Source organism: Nerophis ophidion, linkage group LG02 (assembly GCF_033978795.1).
Source record: "Nerophis ophidion isolate RoL-2023_Sa linkage group LG02, RoL_Noph_v1.0, whole genome shotgun sequence".
NCBI classification, from domain to species: domain Eukaryota; kingdom Metazoa; phylum Chordata; class Actinopteri; order Syngnathiformes; family Syngnathidae; genus Nerophis; species Nerophis ophidion.
In genome coordinates, this window is record NC_084612.1 from 4,719,839 (window position 1) to 4,743,671 (window position 23,833).

Consider the following 23,833-nt stretch of genomic DNA (forward strand, 5'->3'; position numbering starts at 1 on the left):
GGGTTTTTATTTTTACGTTCTTTTGACTTCTATTGACCATCCATCCATCCATTTTCTACCGCTTATTCCCTTTCGGGGTCGCGGGGGGCGCTGGCGCCTATCTCAGCTACAATCGGGCGGAAGGCAGGGTACACCCTGGACAAGTCGCCACCTCATCGCAGGGCCAACACAGATAGACAGACAACATTCACACTCACATTCACACACTAGGGCCAATTTAGTGTTGCCAATCAACCTATCCCCAGGTGCATGTCTTTGGAGGTGGGAGGAAGCCGGAGTACCCGGAGGGAACCCACGCATTCACGGGGAGAACATGCAAACTCCACACAGAAAGATCCCGAGCCTGGATTTGAACCCAGGACTGCAGGAACTTCGTATTGTGAGGCAGACGCACTAACCCCTCTGCCACCGTGAAGCCCCAATTCTATTGACCTTTTACCTTAAATTTACCCTTTACCTTCTTTTACCTCTATTTAACTTGTTTTACTTTCCTCTATGAGGTCTGGATTTTATGAATTTTCATTAGTCACACACATTTAACAATTAATCAAAGCAACAGAATATAAATACAAATCTTGTTTCTAATACAACCAATTGATTGAAACCAGGAATTAAAAAAACTGTGGTACTTGGTAAGTCAAATAATCCCCTTATTAAAGTACAGTGTTTAATTTCCTATATTCAAACACAGTGTTACAGTTCAAATAATTAATGAATCTTTGGGGAGCCCACTATTCCATTCTTGGGGTTAATGACGTGATTCAGAATTGATTCTCGATTTCAAAATCAATACCTTTTTTAATAACATTGGATGCCAGTACTATGATGAACTACATTCCTCGATAAACAAGACAAACATTTCATTCAAGTCATTCTCAGAAAAACACTTTTACGCGGTCAACTCAGACCAACAACTGTAAAAGGATAAAACTACTTTTTTGATTGTTTGGTGTCACTGTTTCCCCTACAGGGGGGCTGTAAAGTTAAAGAGAACCACCCAAGTGAATCAGATGAAGACCACCAACCTGCCTGAAGAGGAGGTCTGTGTCAGTGCAGTGCCTCTGTTGCTGCTCCCCGCCTTGCAGCACCACAACCGAGCGGGCCTCCACGCCGCCTTTGCTTTTCAGCCCGTTGCACAGACGCCGGCGGTTCTCCGCGAAAAGGGCAGCGGACACTCTGAGGGTTTCTTTGCCCAGCCAATAGAGCGGTCTGAAACAAAAACAGCAGAGAGAGTGCAAAGGTACATGTCTTTTTAATAGTATTGTCATAACTGTACGGAAACAAACTGTCGGGTTACATGATAATGGTATTTTGGAGCCTGAATAGGCAGGCTTCAAATTAAAGTTTAAAAAAAACAACCAGTATCACTACTTATAACATACATGCCAAAAGCAGACATCTGGTCAAACCGAAGTAGTGTTTTTAGTTGCCAAGGGTGTTTATTTCTCACCTGCACTGGCTTCCTGTGCACTTAAGATGTGACTTTAAGGTTTTACTACTTACGTATAAAATACTACACGGTCTAGCTCCATCCTATCTTGCCGATTGTATTGTACCATATGTCCCGGCAAGAAATCTGCGTTCAAAGGACTCCGGCTTGCTAGTGATTCCCAAAGCCCCAAAAAAGTCTGCGGGCTATAGAGCGTTTTCCGTTCGGGCTCCAGTACTCTGGAATGCCCTCCCGGTAAAAGTTCGAGATGCCACCTCAGTAGAAGCATTTAAGTCTCACCTTAAAACTCATTTGTATACTCTAGCCTTTAAATAGACTCCCTTTTTAGACCAGTTGATCTGCTGTTTCTTTTCTTTTTCTTCTATGTCCCACTCTCCCCTGTGGAGGGGGTCCGGTCCGATCCGGTGGCCATGTACTGCTTGCCTGTGTATCGGCTGGGGACATCTCTGCGCTGCTGATCCGCCTCCGCTTGGGATGGTTTCCTGCTGGCTCCGCTGTGAACGGGACTCTCGCTGCAGTGTTGGATCCGCTTTGGACTGGACTCTCGCGACTGTGTTGGATCCATTGTGGATTGAACTTTCACAGTATCATGTTAGACCCGCTCGACATCCATTGCTTTCCTCCTCTCTAAGGTTCTCATAGTCATTATTGTCACCGACGTCCCACTGGGTCATTATTGTCACCGATGTCCCACTGGGTGTGAGTTTTCCTTGCCCTTATGTGGGCCTAGGATGTCGTGGTGGTTTGTGCAGCCCTTTGAGACACTAGTGATTTAGGGCTATATAAGTAAACATTGATTGATTGATTGATTGAACTAACTGTACACTTGTGTATAAAACATTAAGTTAATTAAAGTCAATCAATCAATCAAACTTTATTTATAAAGCGCTATTCATACATAAAAGTAATGCTACGCAAAGTTCTTTACAAAGTTAAAAACAATACCCCGGTGACCCAAATCCCTATTATCGCATACGTACGCACGGACACAGATACCAAACACAAACACACACACACAACATACACACGTTGGCAACTATATGGACCAATGATTGCATGGCTGAGTACAGAGGAGACATGTGAGTAAACACTATCACAGGATCCATCTGCAGCGGGAGGTCCTGACCCCTGACCACTAGCAATAATTACTGTAAGGCTGGTTGGGGACAAGGCTGTGTAATCTGACAATGTCAGCCAAGAGGGGAAGAATGCAGACATACTCTGTACATAACTTGAGATTTACAGGAGTATTTAATTGAAATAAATGTATCATAGTGTCAAGTACTGCAACGATTAATCGATTAAATCGGTGGGTTTTAAGCTTTTTTCACCAAGTATCATCTCAGAAAAAAAATAAGAGTACCACTATAATGACCAATAATAAAATACAGTTGTGTAGTAGGCCTAAGTATTCGTTAAAAACAAGGCAGAGGTTTTATTTTACATTATTATTTAATATTTTGCCCACTGTCACATTACACACCATTTGAACTGTAACACCGTGTTTGAATATAGGAAATTAAACACCGTACTTTAATAAGGGGATTATTTGATTTACCAAGTACCACAGTTTTTTAATCCCTGGTTTCAATCAATTAGTTATATTAGAAAAAATATTTGTATTTATATTCTGTTGCTTTGATTAATTGTTAAATGTGTGACTAATGAACATTTATAAAATCCAGACCTCATAAAAGAAAGTAAAACAAGTTAAAAAGAGGTAAAAGAAGGTAAAAGAAGTTAAAGGATAAATATAAGGTAAAAGGTCAATAGAAGTCAAAAGAACGTAAAAATAAAAACCCAGGTACATGTAAGGTAAACCGAAGTACAACAAATTAAATGGATAGTAAAAAAAAAGGTAAAGGGTCAATAGAAGGCTAAAAAAGGTCAATTTAAAATAAAAAAGTAAATAAAGGGTAAAAGAAGGTAAAATACCTAAAAGGTAAAAGAAGGTAAAGCAATTGCAATATAAGGTGAAATAGGGTAACTAGAAAGTAAATAGAAGGTAAAACATCAATATAAGGTGAAGGTAAGAGGGTGAATAAAAGGTAAATAGAAGGTAGAGAAAGGTACAAAAACCCAATAGAAAGTAAAAAAGAGAAGCTGAAATAATATACGTAGTAGGTAAATGAAATGTAAATAAAACGGTAAACACATTTAAATAAAAGGTTAATTAAGGTAAACAGAAGGTAATAAAGGTTATGGCAAGTAGAACAATCTTATTTTATTTCAAAATGTTTCCCTAAATATGCATTGAGACTATAAAGTGTATTTTAATCCAATTACTCGATTAATCCAACAACCTACGTGATAGATTACTCAATTACTAAAATAATCGATAGTTGCAGCCTAGTATTAGTGTTCCATTCAGATCAATATCATATCAACGATAACAGGAAAAATGTCAACTTTGACACCCATTTTTAAACGTCCTGGTTCTCCAAAATAATTTTTTTGAGCGGACACACAATATACATTTTTTATTGTCATTTTTTATTTTCATTCAGTGACTAATTGAGACAAGTCATCGATCAAAAGCTAATCAAAAGCCGTTTTGTCAGAGAGCAGAAGAATCAATCAATCAATCAATGTTTATTTATATAGCCCCAAATCACAAATGTCTCAAAGGACTGCACAAATCATTACGACTACAACATCCTCGCAAGAACCCACAAAAGGGCAAGGAAAACTCACACCCAGTGGGCAGGGAGAATTCACATTCAGTGGGACGCCAGTGACAATGCTGACTATGAGAAACCTTGGAGAGGACCTCAGATGTGGGCAACCCCCCCCCTCTAGGGGACCGAAAGCAATGGATGTCGAGCGGGTCTAACATGATACTGTGAAAGTTCAATCCATAGTGGCTCCAAGACAGCAGTGAGAGTCCCGTCCACAGGAAACCATCTCAAGCGGATCAGCAGCGTAGAGATGTCCCCAACCGATACAGGCGAGCGATCCATCCTGGGTCCCGACGAGCGGTCCATCCTGGGTCTCGACTCTGGACAGTCAGTACTTCATCCATGGTCATCGGACCGGACCCCCTCCACAAGGGAGGGGGGGACATAGGAGAAAGAAAAGAAGCGGCAGATCAACTGGTCTAAAAAGGAGGTCTATTTAAAGGCTAGAGTATACAGATGAGTTTTAAGATGAGACTTAAAGTTAAAGTTCCAGTACTCTGGAATGCCCTCCCGGTAACAGTTCGAGATGCCACCTCAGTAGAAGCATTTAAGTCTCACCTTAAAACTCATTTGTATACTCTAGCCTTTAAATAGACTCCCTTTTTAGACCAGTTGATCTGCCGTTTCTTTTCTTTTTCTTCTATGTCCCACTCTCCCGTGTGGAGGGGGTCCGGTCCGATCCGGTGGCCATGTACTGCTCGCCTGTGTATCGGCTGGGGACATCTCTGCGCTGCTGGTCCGCCTACGCTTGGGATGGTTTCCTGCTGGCTCCGCTGTGAACGGGACTCTCGCTGCTGTGTCTTGGATCCTCTTTGGACTGGACTCTCGCGACTGTGTTGTATCCATTGTGGATTGAACTTTCACAGTATCATGTTAGACCCGCTCGACATCCATTGCTTTCCTCCTCTCTAAGGTTCTCATAGTCATCATTGTCACCGACGTCCCACTGGGTCATTATTGTCACCAATGTCCCACTGGGTGTGAGTTTTCCTACCGAGGATGTCGTGGTGGTTTGTGCAGCCCTTTGAGACACTAGTGATTTAGGGCTATATAAGTAAACATTGATTGATTGATTGAAAGTTTCTTTGCAGTCCTAATGACATCGCCAATTACTGGCCTGGCATGCATATGGCAGCGTTGAAGTTACTTTGTTCAGTCTGCGTCACACTGTTTGTCTGGGTATTGTGCCTTTTGTGTGTCGAGATTTGCTTCTTCCTAGACTGACCTTATCATCCGAAATGAAGAATGATGAAAAAAAAAACACAAAACATCAAGGTCTTTTCATTCTTTACATGAAAAACTCTCGCAAGGTTTGTATGTTTTTTTTTCTTTTCAAGCTCAGCACTATTTTCCAATACCGTGTGTAAAATATGAAGGCTGCACTGATATTGCTTTTTTTTTGTGTGTTGTGTTGCCGTGACGTGTAGATAATCCTTCAGATAAAACATAATAAGATTTGAAGGGGTGTGAAGAGTCGCCCCGGCCAAGTAAAGATTAGGACAGTACTTTGACAAGCTTGTAACACGGCAGCTTGATAGGTAAGAAATCTCTGCAGCGATAAGGCAACTTAATCTGATCCCGGCTGGACTGTTCTCAAGGTCATTTCATAAACCTGCAACAGTTTTATTTTGCAAAGCTTGCTATTGCCTGAGTCTAGACACAACCCTATCGGCGTCAATACCTGTCTGCCTTTTTTTTTAATCAGTATCTGACTTTTTTTTTTTACAACCGCAACATAACTAAGTCAGCAAGAACAATATGTACACATTTTACACAAGTACACTATATTTCCAAAAGTATTTGGCCACCTGCCTGGACTTACATATGACCTTGAAGTGTCATCCCTTTCCTAACACATAGAGTTCAATATAATGTTGGTTACCCTTTTGCAACTGTTCTGGGAAGGCTGTCCACAAGGTTGCGGAGTGTGTTTATTGGATTTTTCCACCATTCTTCCAAAAGCGCATTGGTGAGGTCTGTTGAGACGCACTTTCAGTGCCGTCTCACCCGGGCCGGGAGCAGGAAAACAATTCGAGGAGGCAGGAGTTGAGTCGAGTAGAAGTATTTTATTTAACGCAGTCTGCAGAGAGCGGAGATCGTATAGTACACTTGAACAGTAGTACCAGGAAAACCCAAAGCGATCTGTCTGAGAGTTTGTTGTACAGCAGCTATATACCCTGTGCCAGTAGTTATCTGATTGGTCAGTCCACTGACTGACGTCAGTTGCTATGTGTCTCGTGTCTAGGAACTACTCTTAGTTTCCTGTTAAGTTGGTTGTTGCTCAAGCATCTGTTTCCTGTATGTGCAGTGTTTGCTTGGTTTCCTGTTAAGTTCGTTATTGCTCAAACATCTGTTTCCTGTAGGTGCAGTGTTTGGCACACTGAGCCAAGTTGAGGTCAGGACGTTTGCTTTGTACACTCATTAGGTCACACACTGATGTTGGTCAAGAAGGCCTGTCTTTCAGTCTCAGTTCTAGTTCATCCCAAAGGTGTTCTATCGGGTTCAGGTCAGGACTCTGTGCAGGCCAGTCAAGTTCATCCACACCAGACTCTGTCATCCATGTCTTTATGGACCTTGCTTTGTGCACTGGTGCACAGTCATGTTGGAAGAGGAAGTGGCCCGCTCCAAACTGTTCCCAAAAGGTTGGGAGCATGGAATTGTCCAAAATGATTTGGTGCCCTAGCACAGTGGTCCCCAACCACCGGGCCGTGGCCCGATTGGTACCGGGCCGCAGAAGAATTTTTTTCTTAAAAAAAAAAAATAATAATAATAATTAATTAAATGAACATAAAAAAACACAATATGCACTTCTAATTAGTGCACCAACCACAAAAACCTCCCTTTTTCATGACAAAGAAGAAAAAACAAACAAAAAGAAAAAAAAAAGGACCCCCACCCCCCGGGCCGTGGGACAAATTATTAAGCGTTGACCGGTCCGCGGATAAAAATAGGTTGGGGACCACTGCCCTAGCACATTCAAAGTTCCTTTTACTGGAACTAATGGGTCAAGCCCAACTCCTGAAAAGCAACCCCACACCATAATTCCAGTACTCTGGAATGCCCTCCCGGTAACAGTTCGAGATGCTACCTCAGTAGAAGCATTTAAGTCTCACCTTAAAACTCATCTGTATACTCTAGCCTTTAAATAGACCTCCTTTTTAGACCAGTTGATCTGCCGCTTCTTTTCTTTCTCCTATGTCCCCCCCCTCCCTTGTGGAGGGGGTCCGGTCCGATGACCATGGATGAAGTACTGGCTCTCCAGAGTCGAGACCCAGGATGGACCACTCGTCGGGACCCAGGATGGACCGCTCGCCTGTATGGGTTGGGGACATCTCTACGCTGCTGATCCGCCTCCGCTTGAGATGGTCTCCTGTGGACGGGACTCTCGCTGCTGTCTTGGATCCGCTTGAACTGAACTCTCGCGGCTGTGTTGGAGCCACTATGGATTGAACTTTCACAGCATCATGTTAGACCCGCTCGACATCCATTGCTTTCGGTCCCCTAGAGGGGGGGGGTTGCCCACATCTGAGGTCCTCTCCAAGGTTTCTCATAGTCAGCATTGTCACTGGCGTCCCACCGGGTGTGAATTCTCCCTGCCCACTGGGTGTGAGTTTTCCTTGGCCTTTTGTGGGTTCTTCCGAGGATGTTGTAGTCATAATGATGTGTGCAGTCCTTTGAGACATTTGTGATTTGGGGCTATATAAATAAACATTGATTGATTGATTGATTGATAATTCCTCCTCTACCAAATTTCTCACTCTGCAGAATCCAGTCCTATGCACCGTTCTCCTGGCAAACTCCAAACCCGGGATCGCCCATCAGATTGCCAGATGGAAAAGCGTGACTCATCACTCCAGAGAACGCCTCTCCACGCTGGAAATCACTGAGCTCCTGAAAGCGGCCCATTCTTTCACAAATGTTTGTAGAAACAGTCTCCATGCCTAAGTGCTTGATTAGGACACCCGATTCTCATCATTTGGATTGGTGGCCAAATACTTTTGGCAACATAGTGTATTAAGTATGAAAAAGTACACACAGTTAGTGAATTAGATAGCAACAAGCACTGCTTAAAAGCCTACTGAAAGCCGCTACTACCCACCACGCAGTCTGATAGTTTATATCAATGTTTACTTATATAGCCCTAAATCACTAGTGTCTCAAAGGGCTGCACAAACCACTACGACATCCTCGGTAGGCCCACATAAGGGCAAGGAAAACTCACACCCAGTGGGACATCGGTGACAATAATGACTATGAGAACATGATACTGTGATACTGATGATACTGATGACTATGAGAACATATGAGAACATGATACTGTGAAAGATCAATCCATAATGGATCCAACACAGTCGCGAGAGTCCAGTCCAAAGCGGATCCAACACAGCAGCGAGAGTCCCGTTCACAGCGGAGCCAGCAGGAAACCATCCCAAGCGGAGGCTGATCAGCAGCGCAGAGATGTCCCCAGCCGATACACAGGCGAGCAGTACATGGCCACCGGATCGGACCGGACTCCCTCCACAGGGGAGAGTGGGACATAGAAGAAAAAGAAAAGAAACGGCAGATCAACTGGTCTAAAAAGGGAGTCTATTTAAAGGCTAGAGTATACAAATGAGTTTTAAGGTGAGACTTAAATGCTTCTACTGAGGTGGCATCTCGAACTGTTACCGGGAGGGCATTCCAGAGTACTGGAGCCCGAAATGAAAAAGCTCTACAGCCCGCAGACTTTTTTTGGGCTTTGGGAATCACTAATAAGCCGGAGTCCTTTGAACGCAGATTTCTTGCCGGGACATATGGTACAATACAATCGGCAAGATAGGATGGAGCTAGACCGTGTAGTATTTTATACGTAAGTAGTAAAACCTTAAAGTCACATCTTAAGTGCACAGGAAGCCAGTGCAGGTGAGCCAGTACAGGTGTAATGTGATCAAACTTTCTTGTTCTTGTCAAAAGTCTAGCAGCCGCATTTTGTACCAACTGTAATCTTTTAATGCTAGACATGGGGAGACCCGAAAATAATACGTTACAGTAATCGAGGCGAGACGTAACAAACGCATGGATAATGATCTCAGCGTCTCAGCGTATATCAATGATGAAATATTAACATTGCAACACATGCCAATACGGCCTTTTTAGTACACTAAATTACAATTTTAAATTTTCCGGGAGTTTCGTCCTGGAAACGTCGTGTAATGATGACGTGTACGCAAGACATCACGGGTTTTTAGGAAGTATGAGCGCTGCACACACACACAGATAAATGTCGTCTGCTTTAACAGCATAATTACACATACAGGTGCTGTTCATATTATTAGAATATCATGAAAAAGTTGATTTATTTCAGTAATTATATTCAGAACGTGAAACTTACATATTATATCAATTCATTACACACATAGAGATATATTTGAAATGTTTAGTTCTTAAAATTTTAATGATTAGTACTGACAATTACTGAAAATCCCAAATTCTGTATCTCAGAAAATTAGAATATTAGTTACGACTAGTACCAAAAAATATTTTTTAGAAATGTGGGCCAACTGAAAAGTATGAACATGGAAAGTTTCAGCATGTACGCCAATCAATACTTAGTTGCAGCTCCTTTTGCCTGAATTGCTGCAGCAATACGGCGTGGCATGGAGTCCACCAGTCTGTTGCACTCCTCAGGTGTTATGAGAGCCCAGGTTGCTTTAATAGTGGCCTTCAGCTCTTCAGCATTGTTGGGTCTGGCATCTGGCATCTTCCGCTTCACAATACCCCATAGGTTCTCTATGGTGTTAAGGTCAGGTGAGTTTGCAGGCCAATCAAGAACAGGGATACCATGGTCCTTAAACCAGGTACTGGTAGATTTGGCACTGTGTGCAGGTGCCAAGTCATGTTGGAAAATGAAATCTTCACCTCCATAAAATTGGTCCGCGGCAGGCAGCATAAAGTGTTCTAAAACTTCCTGGTAGACTGCTGCATTGACCCTAGACCTCAGGAAACACAGTGGACCAACACCAGCAGATGACATGGCACCCCAGACCATTACCCATTGTGGAAATTTGACACTGGGCTTCAGGCAACGTGGATTCTGTGCCTCGCCTGTCTTCCTCCAGACTCTGGGATCTTGATTTCCAAAGGAGATACAAAATTTACTTTCATCTGAAAACATAACTTTGGACCACTCAGCAGCAGTCCAGTCCTTTTTGTCTTGAACCCAGGCGAGACGCTTTTGACGTTGTCTCTTATTCAAGAGTGGCTTTACACAAGGAATGCGACAGCTGAAGCCCATATTGCATACGTCGGTGCGTGATGGTTCTTGAAGCACTGACTCCAGCAGCAGTCCACTCTTTGTGGATCTCCCCCACATTTTTGAATCGGTTTTGTTTGACAATCCTCTCCAGGGCGCGGTTATCCCTCTTGCTTGTACACTTTTTTCTACCACATCTTTGTCTTCCCTTCGCCTCTCTATTAATGTTCTTGGACACAGCTCTGGGAACATCCAACCTCTTTGGCAATGACCTTTTGTGTCTTGCCCTCCTTCTTTAAAGTATCAATGGTCATCTTTTGGACAGTTGTCAAGTCAGCAGTCTTCCCCATGATTGTGTGTCATACAGAATCAAAACGAGAGACCATTCAAAGGCTTTTCCAGGTGTTTTGAGTTAGTTAGCTAATTAGAGTGTGGCACCAGGTGTCTTCAATATCTGACCTTTTCACCATATTCTAATTTTCTGAGATGTTGAATTTAGGGTTTTCATTGGTTGTCAGCTATAATCATCTCTTTTTTGGCAAAAAACACTTGAAATGTATCAGTCTGTTTGGAATGAATGTATACATTCTACAAGTTTGCCTTTCTAAATGGAATTAATGAAATAAATAAACTTTTTCATGATATTCTAATAATATGACCAGCACCTGTATTTTGGAGATCTGTGTTACTGAATCTTTTGCAATTTGTTCAATTAATATTGGAGAAGTCACAGTAGAAAGATGGATTTGGGAAGCTTTAGCCTTTAGCCACACAAACCCACTGTGATTCCTTGTTTAAAATTCCTGGAGGTAAAACGTTACTATGGATCAGAGCGCGGTCAAGCGAGCATGAATCAAGACGGAATGTCAACCAGCAGGTTTCGGTAAGAAAATTGTGGTTAAAAAGTCGCTTCTTACCGGAGAAAAGCTGAGCTTGTGTCGTCCATAGGCCGTCGACTCCCCTGAGACACTGCGTGTCAACACACCCCTGGAGACACCCTTCCGACTATCAGGTAATACCAAACTCACTAAAACACTAGGAACACAATTGAAAGATAAGGGATTTCCCAGAATGATCCTAGTAAATGTGTCTAAAAACATCGGAATCCGTCCCAATCGCGTTTTGTTTTTTTAAACTTTTTTTTGATTTTATTTTTTTTCTAGTCGGTCGCTATCAATATCCTCAAACACGAATCTTTCATCCTCGCTCAAATTAATGAGGAAATTGTCGTTTTCTCGGTCTGAATAGCACTTTTTGTTGGAGGCTCCCATTATAAGCAATGTGAATATGTGAGAAGCCCCCACACTTGCGACGTCATCTCTGCTACTTCCGGCAGAGGCAGGGCTTTTGTCTTAGCACCGAAAGTTGCGAACTTTATCGTGGATGTTCTCTACTAAATCCTTTCAGCAAAAATATGGCAATATCGCGATATGATCACGTATGACACATAGAATGGACCTGCTATCCCCGTTTGAATAAGAACATATCATTTCAGTAGGCCTTTAAGCACCAGCCATTTTGCCATGCATGAGAAAAGTTGCTGAAGCTAAATTATTTTTTCTTAATATAATTCAAAAATAAAAAATTATTAAATTGTCAAATAAATAACAAATAGTAATTGCGCGTGAATGCCCTGTGTGTGCAAGCCACCGGACCATGTGAGTGGAACTGAAACGCTTGAATGTCCAAGAAAAGTGGAGTGTGTGGATGTGGGAACGGTTCGAATCGGATCGAGAAATGTGAGCTATGGAGAGTTTTGTATATTGCCCATTCGCTTTCATTATGGGGAAAGTCTCTGTAATTCCGGGTAATCAGGGAATTTTTGAAACCGGGAAACATGCCGTCTTGAATGTCCAGGGTGAGCGGAGTGTGTGGACGGTGGAACGGTTCAAATCGGATGAGAAATGTGGGATATGCAGACGTTTGTATATTGCCTTTTCATTGTCAATGGGGAGAAATTCCTAACCTTACAATCGCCAGATCCTGGTAGTTCGCTGAGCTCCACACCAGGATCTGGGCCCGAGGGCAATGCAAAGTCCTTTAAGATAGCAAAATATAATGAACCAATCAGGTGCTGACATTTATTCTACCTTTGCAACTGTTTTGTCGAATTTATCGAATATTAATTATTTAAAAGATGAACAGAGGACTTTTCGTTCTGTCGTTATCCAATATGTCGGCTGTTCTGTTTTGGATTTCGCAGCGTCGCGGGTTGATTTGGATGTGAGTGGTTGAAGTAACACGTCACTGAAGATAACGGACAAGTGGTTTATCCAATTACATACAAATAATTTTTTTTTACAAGGCCCCGCCTTCTGAAATACATCTACTAGTGAGACGTCCCAGATCCTTGTGTGGAGCTCAGCAAACTACAAGGATCTGGCAAGCGTCAGGTTATGAAATTCCTGGATATTCCGGGAAAACTTACATGTTTGGGAAAGAGAAAACATGTTTTGCCTTCGAGATCTTGGAAGAGTACTGTGCATGGCTGGTTGAGAGGTCTGAATCAGGTAAAAAAGTGGCGCAAAATTTTGCGAATTTTGGCCATTGTAGAACTTTGAATATTTTGAATCGGAATTTCCTGGAAATTTGGCGATTTTGGGAAAACGGGGAATCAAAAAATATATTTGCAAAATTGTCCTACAAGATATTATTGGGCTGGTGTCGGAATTTTTTGAATCGTTTGAAAAACGTTGTCGTGTAACAGTTTGAACTGAGGATTGGAATTTCAGAAAAAAGGTGAATTTGTACGAAAAAAAATTAGAAACATTTGTTGTCCCAACAAAAAGGAATGATTTGAAAGGTGGAATGGTTGGAAACTGTTGAAAAAATGTGGACTGAATTCTGGGAATTCCTGAATTTTTTTTCAACTTGGAAAATGGTCGTATGATTGTCCAAAGTGATTGGAGTGTGTGGAACAGTTTGAATTGGTTCAGAAACGTGGGAATTCTGCGAGTTTGAAAAATGGTCCATTCATTTTCAATGGGAAATATGTCCCGGAAAACCGGGAATTCTGGGTAACCTGTTATATTATTTTGTTGGGTTGAGCTGAACTTTTTGATACTTGAAAGGTTCTGATCGGAAGAAAGCTATTGGCTGTGGCCTCCGGCAAACTTTTGCCATGGAATAATAAATAGATGACTTTTTTGTTGTTAAATTGTGTAAGTGGGAATTCACACAATAACAAATAACACATTGACAAATACTAGACTTATTATATACGTAAAGAAAAGCAGGCAGCAGCTCACACATTCTCATACTTTCTGTACCACCCAGGAAGAAATTATGTCCGCCAGCTTAAAAGATATCCAACTATAAGCTACGTAAAAGGAGCTCAGAATGTTTTTTATATAAATATTTGCAATATTTCAAGGTTCACTTACGTGGAAACATTAAAATGTTTCAAATCCATAAACTGCAATAAAACTGAGTAGATGGTAAAATATTGTAATGCCATATTTTTCACCAATTTTCCCAGGAGATTTCCAATATTTTTGCATGTCAATGCTCATCTTAGACACACGTAATGAATAAAATAACGTGATCTCGGTACAGTGTGAGGGATTCAAGCACGTCAACTCTAATTTTAAAGGGCAAAGTTCCTTGTGCTGTGCCGGTGCATAACTTAGAAGAAGTGCTTTGTCGCAATCTCTTCCTGAAAACTGTGCTCAGCACATTTGGTCTGAGAAATGCTGCAAGCACAAGACAATAAAGTAAAATAGGCATTTTAAACACAGCACAAGTTGTCATGCCATTTAAAAAAAATAGCTACATATGTACAAAAGCAGTGAAGTTGACACGTTGTGTAAATGGTAAATAAAAAGAGAATACAAGGATTTGCAAATCCTTTTCAACCTATACTCAATTAAATGCACTGCAAAGACAAGATACTTGACATTGGAACTGAGAAACTTTATTTTTTGCAAATAATAGCTCATTTGGAATTTAATGCCTGCAAAATGTTTTAAAAAGAAAAGCTGGCATAAGTGGCAAGAAAGACTGAGAAAGTTGAGGAATGCTCATCAAACACTTATTTGCAACATCCCACAGGTGAAGAGACTAATTGGGAACAGGTTGGTGCCATGATTGGGTATAAAAGCAGCGTCCATGAAATGTTTAGTCATTCACAAACATGGGGCGAGGGTCACCGCTTTGTGAACAAATGCGTGAGCAAATTGTTTAAGAACAACATTTCTCCACGAGCTATTGCAAGGAATTTAGGGATTTCACTGTCCGCAATATTTTCAAAAGGTTCAGAGAATCTGGAGAAATCACTGCATGTAAGCCAAAAACCAACATTTAATGCCTGTGACCTTCGATCTCTCAGGCGGTACTGCATCAAAAAGTGTCATCAGTGTGTAAAGGATATCACCACATGGGCTCAGGAACACTTCAGAAAACCACTGTCAGTAACTACAGTTGGTCGCTACATCTGTAAGTGCAAGTTAAAACGCTATTATGCAAAGCCAAAGCCATATATCAACAACACCCAGAAACGCTTCGCTGGGCCCGAGCTCATCTAAGATGGACTGATACAAAGTGGAAAAGTGTTCTGTGGTCTGACGAGTCCACGTTTCAAATTGTTTTTGGAAACTGTGGACGTCGTATCCTCCGGACCAAGGATAAAAAGAACCATCCGGATTGTTATTGGCGCAAAGTTCAAAATCCAGCATCTGTAATGGTATGGGGGTGTATTAGTGCCCAAGGCATGGGTAACTTAAACATAAGTGAAGGCACCATTAATGCTGAAAGGTTTTGCAGCAACATATGTTGCCATCCAAGCAAAGTCTTTTTCATGGACGCCCCTGCTTATTTCACAAGACAATGCCAAGCCACATTCTGTACGTGTTACTAAAATGGTGGCTTCGTAGTAAAAAAGTGCAGGTACTAGACTGGCCTGCCTGTTGTCCAGACCAGTCCCCCATTGAAAATGTGTGGCGCATTATGAAGCGTCAAATACCACAACGGAGACCCCGGACTGTTGAACAACTTAAGCTGTAAGTCAAGCAAGAATGGGAAAGAATTCCATCTGAAAAGCTTCAAAAATTGGTCTCCTCACTTCCTAAACGTTTACTGAGTGTTGTTAAAAGGAAATGTCATGTAACAGTGGTCAAAATACTTCTGCGCCAACTTGTTTGCAATGTGTTTCTGCCCCTAAATTCTAAATTAATGATTATTTGCAAAGAAAAAAAAATAGTTTCTCAGTTCCAACATTAAATATCTTGTCTTTGCAGTCCATTCAATTGAATATCAATCAATCAATCAATGTTTACTTATATAGCCCTAAATCACTAGTGTCTCAAAGGGCTGCACAAACCACCACGACATCCTCGGTAGGAAAACTCACACCCAGTGGGACATTGGTGACAATGATGACTATGAGAACCTTAGAGAGGAGGAAAGCAATGGATGTCGAGCGGATCTAACATGATACTGTGAAAGTTCAATCCACAATGGATCCAACACAGTCGCGAGAGTCCAGTCCAAAGCGGATCCAAGACACAGCAGCGAGAGTCCCGTTCACAGCGGAGCCAGCAGGAAACCATCCCAAGCGTAGGCGGACCAGCAGCGCAGAGATGTCCCCAGCCGATACACAGGCGAGCAGTACATGGCCACCGGATCGGACCGGACCCCCTCCACACGGGAGAGTGGGACATAGAAGAAAAAGAAAAGAAACGGCAGATCAACTGGTCTAAAAAGGGAGTCTATTTAAAGGCTAGAGTATACAAATGAGTTTTAAGGTGAGACTTAAATGCTTCTACTGAGGTGGCATCGCGAACTGTTACCGGGAGGGCATTCCAGAGTACTGGAGCCCGAACGGAAAAAGCTCTATAGCCCGCAGACTTTTTTTGGGCTTTGGGAATCACTAATAAGCCGGAGTCCTTTGAACGCAGATTTCTTGCCGGGACATATGGTACAATACAATCGGCAAGATAGGATGGAGCTAGACCGTGTAGTATTTTATACCTAAGTAGTAAAACCTTAAAGTCACATCTTAAGTGCACAGGAAGCCAGTGCAGGTGAGCCAGTACAGGCGTAATGTGATCAAACTTTCTTGTTCTTGTCAAAAGTCTAGCAGCCGCATTTTGTACCAACTGTAATCTTTTAATGCTAGACATGGGGAGACCCGAAAATAATACGTTACAGTAGTCGAGGCGAGACGTAACAAACGCATGGATAATGATCTCAGCGTCTTTAGTGGACAGAATGGAGCGAATTTTAGCGATATTACGGAGATGAAAGAAGGCCGTTTTAGTAACGCTTTTAATGTGTGCCTCAAAGGAGAGAGTTGGGTCGAACAGGATTTGGAAATCATTGTTTTTATTTACAAATTATACAATGTGCCAACTTCACTGGTGTATGTGTGATTGAGACATATATATATATAATTTTTTTCCCCATTTTATTTTGTATTCACTTTCCATTTAAAAACATAAGAATAAAATCAGTTTAGATTAACTAAAAACTGGCACATTCATTGGTAAAATACTTTTGTCCCTAGACTTTTCTCAAAGATGTCTGGATTTAACTGGTGTGCTTTTTACTTGCTATGTCAGAATGACAAACTGCATTGAGGTCTTTCATATGCTAGGCACATAATTAAACTATAACCCAAATAAAAAAATACTCTTATCGCACTATTCATGTTTTATTTTAGGCAAACACTATCTAGCAACGAGAGCTTATCTTGAAGACTCCAGTCATTCATTTTAAAGTCAGTCATTTACCAGTCGTAAAGCAAGATGCTCAATGATTATCAGAGATAATATTTAAGCATGCATGACTGTAACCCCGTAAAATGTGTTGGATTTAAAAAGCAGTGAGAAAGTTCCATCCTTCCATTTTCTACCGCTTGTCCAAGTTGTTAAATATAATTAATTTATAGGCAATCTTGGTCAGGGCACTGTGGTGTGTTCACGTGCTATAACAGTTGTTAGACATTTTAAGTACTCCAGCAATAAAGTTGGCAGTATAGTCGAAAGGAACGCGGTGTTTTGCTTATAACAATACAAATTAGAGTAAAAATGACGAATTGATTTTTAATGTTAAATAATATCAATGTATATTTGAACAAAAACAATTAGAAATGTATAATGACAGCCAATCCGCCAGACAACAAACGTCTCATCGAGTGCACAAGTCAGGCCTAAAGGTGCTCTTGTAGACGAGGCACACGTTAAAATACACGTTTTACAAACGGACACTTAATTAATTCCAAAAATATATTATCAGAGAGGTCGTAAATGCCTTTCAAACGTTGTCAGAAAAAAAAAGTAGCAGGCTAAACTCACTGTGGTGCTGCGGCCATGATGACGTCCAGGATGTCACGTGATCGAAAAACTCACGTGACTTGTCTGCCTCCCCGATTTCGTCGTGTTGCGTTCATGAAAGTAGGACATGGCGCTTCCTCACTTTGTTGCTGCTGTTTGCAGCCAAAGGTACTTTAACAACGACATTAATAAGAAATGTATATTACTTTTTTGCTTTTCCAACCCACCCTGTTTTAATATTGTTTGAATTTATCACACCAATATGGATATCACACACGCTTTTGAGCACCACGTTTAATGTTTAATTTACATAGAGCTGATTTGAACGCCTGTTGTTCTATGCTTGACATTTTGTTTAATTAAAAAGAGGAATAGCACCATTAAGACCGTCTGACCTTGCAGAGTCACACCGCCATCCTATTTTTTTTTGCGTCCGTGTGCATCACGTGCACAGGAAATGAAATAACCCCCTGTCATGAATATAAATGACTGCAATACTCTAAACCGAAATTAAAACATGTTTGTCTGCATAATTTAAAAGATAACTTTTGATACTTTGAGATATTCGCACCCTTTATTCGTTGGCACTTAACGAGAAGAGATGCTCACTTTCTCACTTGAGCAACTTGTGAGTTGGATGTTTGCACACCTGCACAATCTAGGAATTAATTTTGTCTCAGATGAAGTATGTTGTCTTCTTTTTGTTTTGCAAGAGTGATTGTTAAGTAAAAACCAAAATGGGGTTGGGTGTGTGTGTGTGTGTGTGTCAACTCTTGTCGGTCAAATAAGTAAATACTGGACTAGTATGATTTGTATACATTTCAAAACTTTACCCAAATAAAGGAAATAAATATAATATCTACCAAACTTAAACTGTTACCATTAATTCCACATTTTACAGCCAACACTACAGGTAATGATTTAAAGCAGTGCTTCTTTTTTTTTTTTTTTTTTGCCCTGTCCAGCTTCTCAGGCAAATCATATAGTTGATGTAGTTGTGCCCATATCGGCTGTTCAGATTTACTTTACAAAAGAGAAGTGCAGGATACTTCTCTTTTTGCCCTATTTGAATTTGACTTTATTAAATGTATTTATATTATCATTTGGTGCAGCCTGGCCGGAGCAGGAGGGGTTGGAAAGAGAAAAAAAAGAAAGACAGAGGGGGAAATTGTGGGGATAAGAGGGGGATTAGACAGAGAGACAAACACAACAATAACAACAAAAACAATAGAACAACACCAGCATATACAATATGTACAAATAGGATGTTAAAAGGTTTAGCCAAGAAGCATTTAGCAATATAAATAATAATATAGGATTGACAATGAGCATTTTTACACTACAACTGGTGCAATACAAATACCAATAGAAAAAGCGACGTTGATCATGAATAATACCAATAATTTACCTCTATTATCAACAATACAGCTTTTCAAATGCAACAATACATACACATAATGATAACTAGAGAGAGAGAAAAAAAAGCAACACAGAAAGATGGAGGGGAAGGGAGAGGGGCGACCTATATTAATCTTGTAGATTGTTATAGTAACAATGGGTTAAGCTTTGTCAGTGTGCCATGTGTTACCCAGTTTCCCCTAGGGCAGGGGTAGGGAACCTATGGCTCGCGAGCCAGATGTGGCTCTTTTGATGACTGTACACGGCTCTCAGATAAATCTTAGCTGACTATGAATAATTCCGCTGGTAATCACAGTGCTAAAAATAACATTTAAATATAAAACATTTCATGCATTTTAATCCATCCATCCATTTTCTACCGCACTTGTTCAAGAAGTCGCATTAATGATAAGAAGTATTTCAATTATTATTGGTTAGCTTTAGAATATCAATGTTATTAAAAAGAATAAGAGACTTATTATGCTATAAAAATGTTGGTCTTACTTAAAAAGGCACGCATTTAGTTGTAATCGGTGTTAAAAAATATTATATGGCTCTCACGGAAATACATTTTAAAATATTTGGCTTCCATGGCTCTCTCAGCCAAAAAGGTTCCCGACCCCTCCTCTAGGGCAACAACGTTAATATATGTTTGATGGAAGGTGATTATGTGCATGAGTGTATGTGTGTATATGTACTTGTATATGTACATAATGTGTATATGAATGTTTGTACAGCGAATGCATATGTACAGTACTCCCGTCCAAAGGCAAAACCCAGTAACTCAATTTTGGTCAAAACTGAGCTATTAATAATTTTGGAGTTCCTAGGTGATATGCTTTACATTAGTGTATGCGATATTGTAATTTGTTCCGTAAGTAAGCTGTTACACGCAGCGCATGGCAGGACCTAGCAACTACCACATAACCCCGTGGATACAACAGAAAAACCTAGTATCTCAAGGGACCAATCGGAGCTTCTGTGTCAGTCGCCTTATTGTCTTTAATGAGACATTTGCACTAATGGGAGCCGACGGTCAACCTGATTATGTGATATTATGGCACGAGGGGATATTTGGAAGATTGGCCCAGGACGTTGCAAGCACCTTCATTAAATGTATTGTTCTTCTTCCCCTTGCATACTCTTTTGGGCAGATAACTGTGGAGGTCAAAATAAAAACTGGCTCTTGCCCACTGTGCAAACGCAGAATGGGGCCCACCCGAGATTGTGATAAAATATCTGGAGAAAGGGCACACACGTTCATGAGAGCAGATTCAATCCATGGCTCAATCGGCAAGAAAACGAAAGCTCAAGAAAACATCTACACGTTTGATGACTTTGTAGATCTTTGTAAGACAGAATCAAGATTGGTTTTCCTTTGTTTTCTCAAAATCAGCTAGACGTGAGTTACTAGGTTTTGCCTTTGTACGGGAGAGTATATCTATGTGTGTACCGTGAATGTGTGAGTAGATGGACGAACTTGGAGTATGTAGTTATGTACTGTATTTGTGTATGTATGTGGGAGTGTAGGTGCCTATGTATGTATGTATGTATGTATGTATGAATAACGGTGTGTGTGAGTATATGTGTATTTTTTTGCATGTAAAATGTTTTTAACTCCCCCCCCCCAAAAAAATAAAAAATTAATGCAGTGCTTTTAAAAATGTACCCCCTCAACAATCAAATACAGTCGCGTAGTTGGCCTAAGTATTCATTAAATACTAGGCAGAGGTTTTATTTAACAATTATATTTAATATTTTTGCCCGCTGTAACATTATACAGCATTTGAACAGTAACACTGTGTTTGAATATAGGAAAATAAAACAGTGTACTTTAATCAAGTGTTTCTTGATGGAGCCCGCGGGCCATTTGTGGAACACATACAGCAGTTTGTTAATCACTGATTTTTCAAAGTGACATTTTAAACGCCATACAAGTGTAAAAAGAAGCCAACCACTCCATTTGTATTTAGTCTTTGCACGGCGGGTTATAAAGGAATGACGCAAGCATGGTTTGTGTCATATTTTCAACATCCGTAATTGTCTCACAAGTGCAAAAATAAGTTAACGAATGACCCATTTGAAGGTTTCATTGTGCTATAAAGATGGAGGCAGTGCTATGTTTAAAGGACCCATAGTGCCCGAATGAAACATTTTGACAAAAAAAATATTTTTGAGGGGATGCAGCTGCAGATCACCGTGCTCGTTCGGCATTTTCTCATGCAAGAGAACGCACAATAGATTTCTAGCAGCGTATCTTCTTTTTTTGTTTGTTTTTGAGCGCCACGTCTATTCTGGGTGCGCCTGATTTTTGGGATGAGGTTTGGCTTGAGTCTTTGAAATTTGTTCCATCCGAATTCCGACCATAGCCCTCCTTCTTCGGAGTCAGAATCCTTAAAATGATCGCTGAAAATTACGCTACTCTCGCTTGGTTAGTCGTGTTTTGCATAAGTCACAACTTTAACTGGAGAGCTCATATTGCTATCACTGGGAAATGTCTTCGTTTTTGTATTGCTTTAACCTGCAACAATGCACCTGGCGGTCATATTGAATTATTTTTTTTAGATCCTGCACCAAAATAAGATGATGCTGAATGAAGATACTGCCAAAACCCATAAAGGGCAACCTTGAGTAAACAAAACAACAACCGGCTGCTGTCCTCTGTATGTGCTGATCTGAGAACAAACGCACACACACAGAAGTCCCTCTAGTGCCCTCACAAACGATCAGAAATCATGCAAATCCTTAACTTAGACAATTCTATTGCTGCGATAATAAACATTTAAAAAAGTAAAATCCACTTGCATTAACATCGCCAAATAAGAAGCGGGCTGAGAGAAGGAGAGATGGAAGGGATAGGGGGGGTAGGGCCTGTGTGAGCGTTCCTTGGAAGAGGTGCCACTGAACTAAAGGTAGCTTTTTGCTTTAGCATCATTTAACAGAAAAGTCCGGTCTCATCAAAATTAAAATGATTCCTTCATTCTTGTGAGCGTCATTAATGACGCTCGCAAATAGTCTTTTTTTTTTTTTTTTTTTTTTTTAACTCCACAGAGTTCCTTCTTTCCGCACTGGTCAGTTTTCTTTTTAGGACTCACATTGAGTTAGCAAAATGGACACATTTTGTACTGTAGACAGAGCCGTAACTAGGATTTGACAAATACCGAGGTTAAAAAAATTGTGGTCCAAGAGGAGCTTTTAAGGCTGAAATCCCAGCACCATATAAATAATTATACCTTGAGCAACTTATAGAATTTCCGGAACAACAAAAGCTTCCACTGAGGTAGAACTATCACGAGTTATATAATCTAACATATTTGACAATCAGCATGATTTTGTAACATTCTACACTTGTATTAATATGCTAAAGTTGAGCTTATTAAACAATTTCAACATCATTAAAACATAAATTATAAACCTTATCAAATCTTCAACTATGAGCAAGGATTGAACACATGACCTTCTGTATTGGAAATTTTCTCTTCAAGTAGTCAGACAGAATCTATTTGAAATGCCCGAGCGTTTCAAAAGGCACAGGTCACTTTAGTGGCAAGTATGGAAGTAATGCGCAATAGGAAGAGAGCTGCGTTATTCTTTATGCACTGAATAGAAGGTGGGAGGAAGGGAGTAGGCTCAGTTCGGAGGGGGGAGAGAGCTTATGACTTATCAATCAATCAATGTTTATTTATATAGCCCCAAATCACAAATGTCTCAAAGGACTGCACAAATCATTACGACTACAATATCCTCGGAAGAACCCACAAAAGGGCAAGGAAAACTCACACCCAGTGGGCAGGGAGAATTCACATTCAGTGGGACGCCAGTGACAATGCTGACTATGAGAAACCTTGGAGAGGACCTCAGATGTGGGCAACCCCCCCCCTCTAGGGGACCGAAAGCAATGGATGTCGAGCGGGTCTAACATGATACTGTGAAAGTTCAATCCATAGTGGCTCCAAGACAGCAGTGAAAGTCCCGTCCACAGGAAACCATCTCAAGCGGATCAGCAGCGTAGAGATGTCCCCAACCGATACAGGCGAGCGGTCCATCCTGGGTCTCGACTCTGGACAGTCAGTACTTCATCCATGGTCATCGGACCGGACCCCCTCCACAAGGGAGGGGGGGACATAGGAGAAAGAAAAGAAGCGGCAGATCAACTGGTCTAAAAAGGAGGTCTATTTAAAGGCTAGAGCATACAGATGAGTTTTAAGATGAGACTTAAATGCTTCTACTGAGGTGGCATCTCGAACTGTTACCGGGAGGGCATTCCAGAGTACTGGAGCCCGAACGGAAAACGCTCTATAGCCCGCAGACTTTTTTTGAGCTCTAGGAATCACTAATAAGCGGGAGACTTAAACTTAGACTTCCTTTTATTGTCATTTAAATTTAAACTTTACAGTACAGATAAGAAAAACATTTTGTTGCATTAGCTCGTAGTGCAGGATATAACAGCAATAAGGTGCAGATATAAACGAATAGATGACTGTACGGATAAATATATTGCACTTATTGCATATGCATCCATGTTTACGGTACGTTATATTGTCTTTATATTCCAGACGCAACAACAGTAGAAAGTAACCACACATGAAACAATGGTGCATCGTTAAATGAGCTATGAGAAGGTCACACAAAGGTCAGAATGTGCTTTCCGCACATCACTATTCACATTTACTCAAAGTACATTAATGTTTTCCAACACACTTCTGTTTGACAACTGGGTAATAATGACGGGCGCCACGCGAGATATATATTCTTATTCCTATTATCCATCATCCATTTTCTACCGCTTATCCCCTTTGGGGTT

The 23,833-nt window shown here is 40.9% G+C and overlaps 1 protein-coding gene across 1 annotated transcript in view; it reads right to left on the reverse strand.

Moving 5' to 3' along the window:
• Positions 1-17,729, reverse strand: part of LOC133536253 (xaa-Pro dipeptidase-like) — a 63,728-nt gene extending 45,999 nt beyond the window's left edge. Inside the window, exons 1-2 of the mRNA XM_061876645.1 lie at positions 17,653-17,729; positions 1,026-1,209 (exon numbers count right to left, since the gene is read on the reverse strand). Of these exons, the coding sequence (XP_061732629.1) occupies positions 1,026-1,209; positions 17,653-17,669 (201 nt within the window). The 5' untranslated portion in view covers positions 17,670-17,729. The remainder of the gene's footprint in view (positions 1-1,025; positions 1,210-17,652) is intronic.
• Between the last annotated feature and the right edge of the window lie 6,104 nt (positions 17,730-23,833).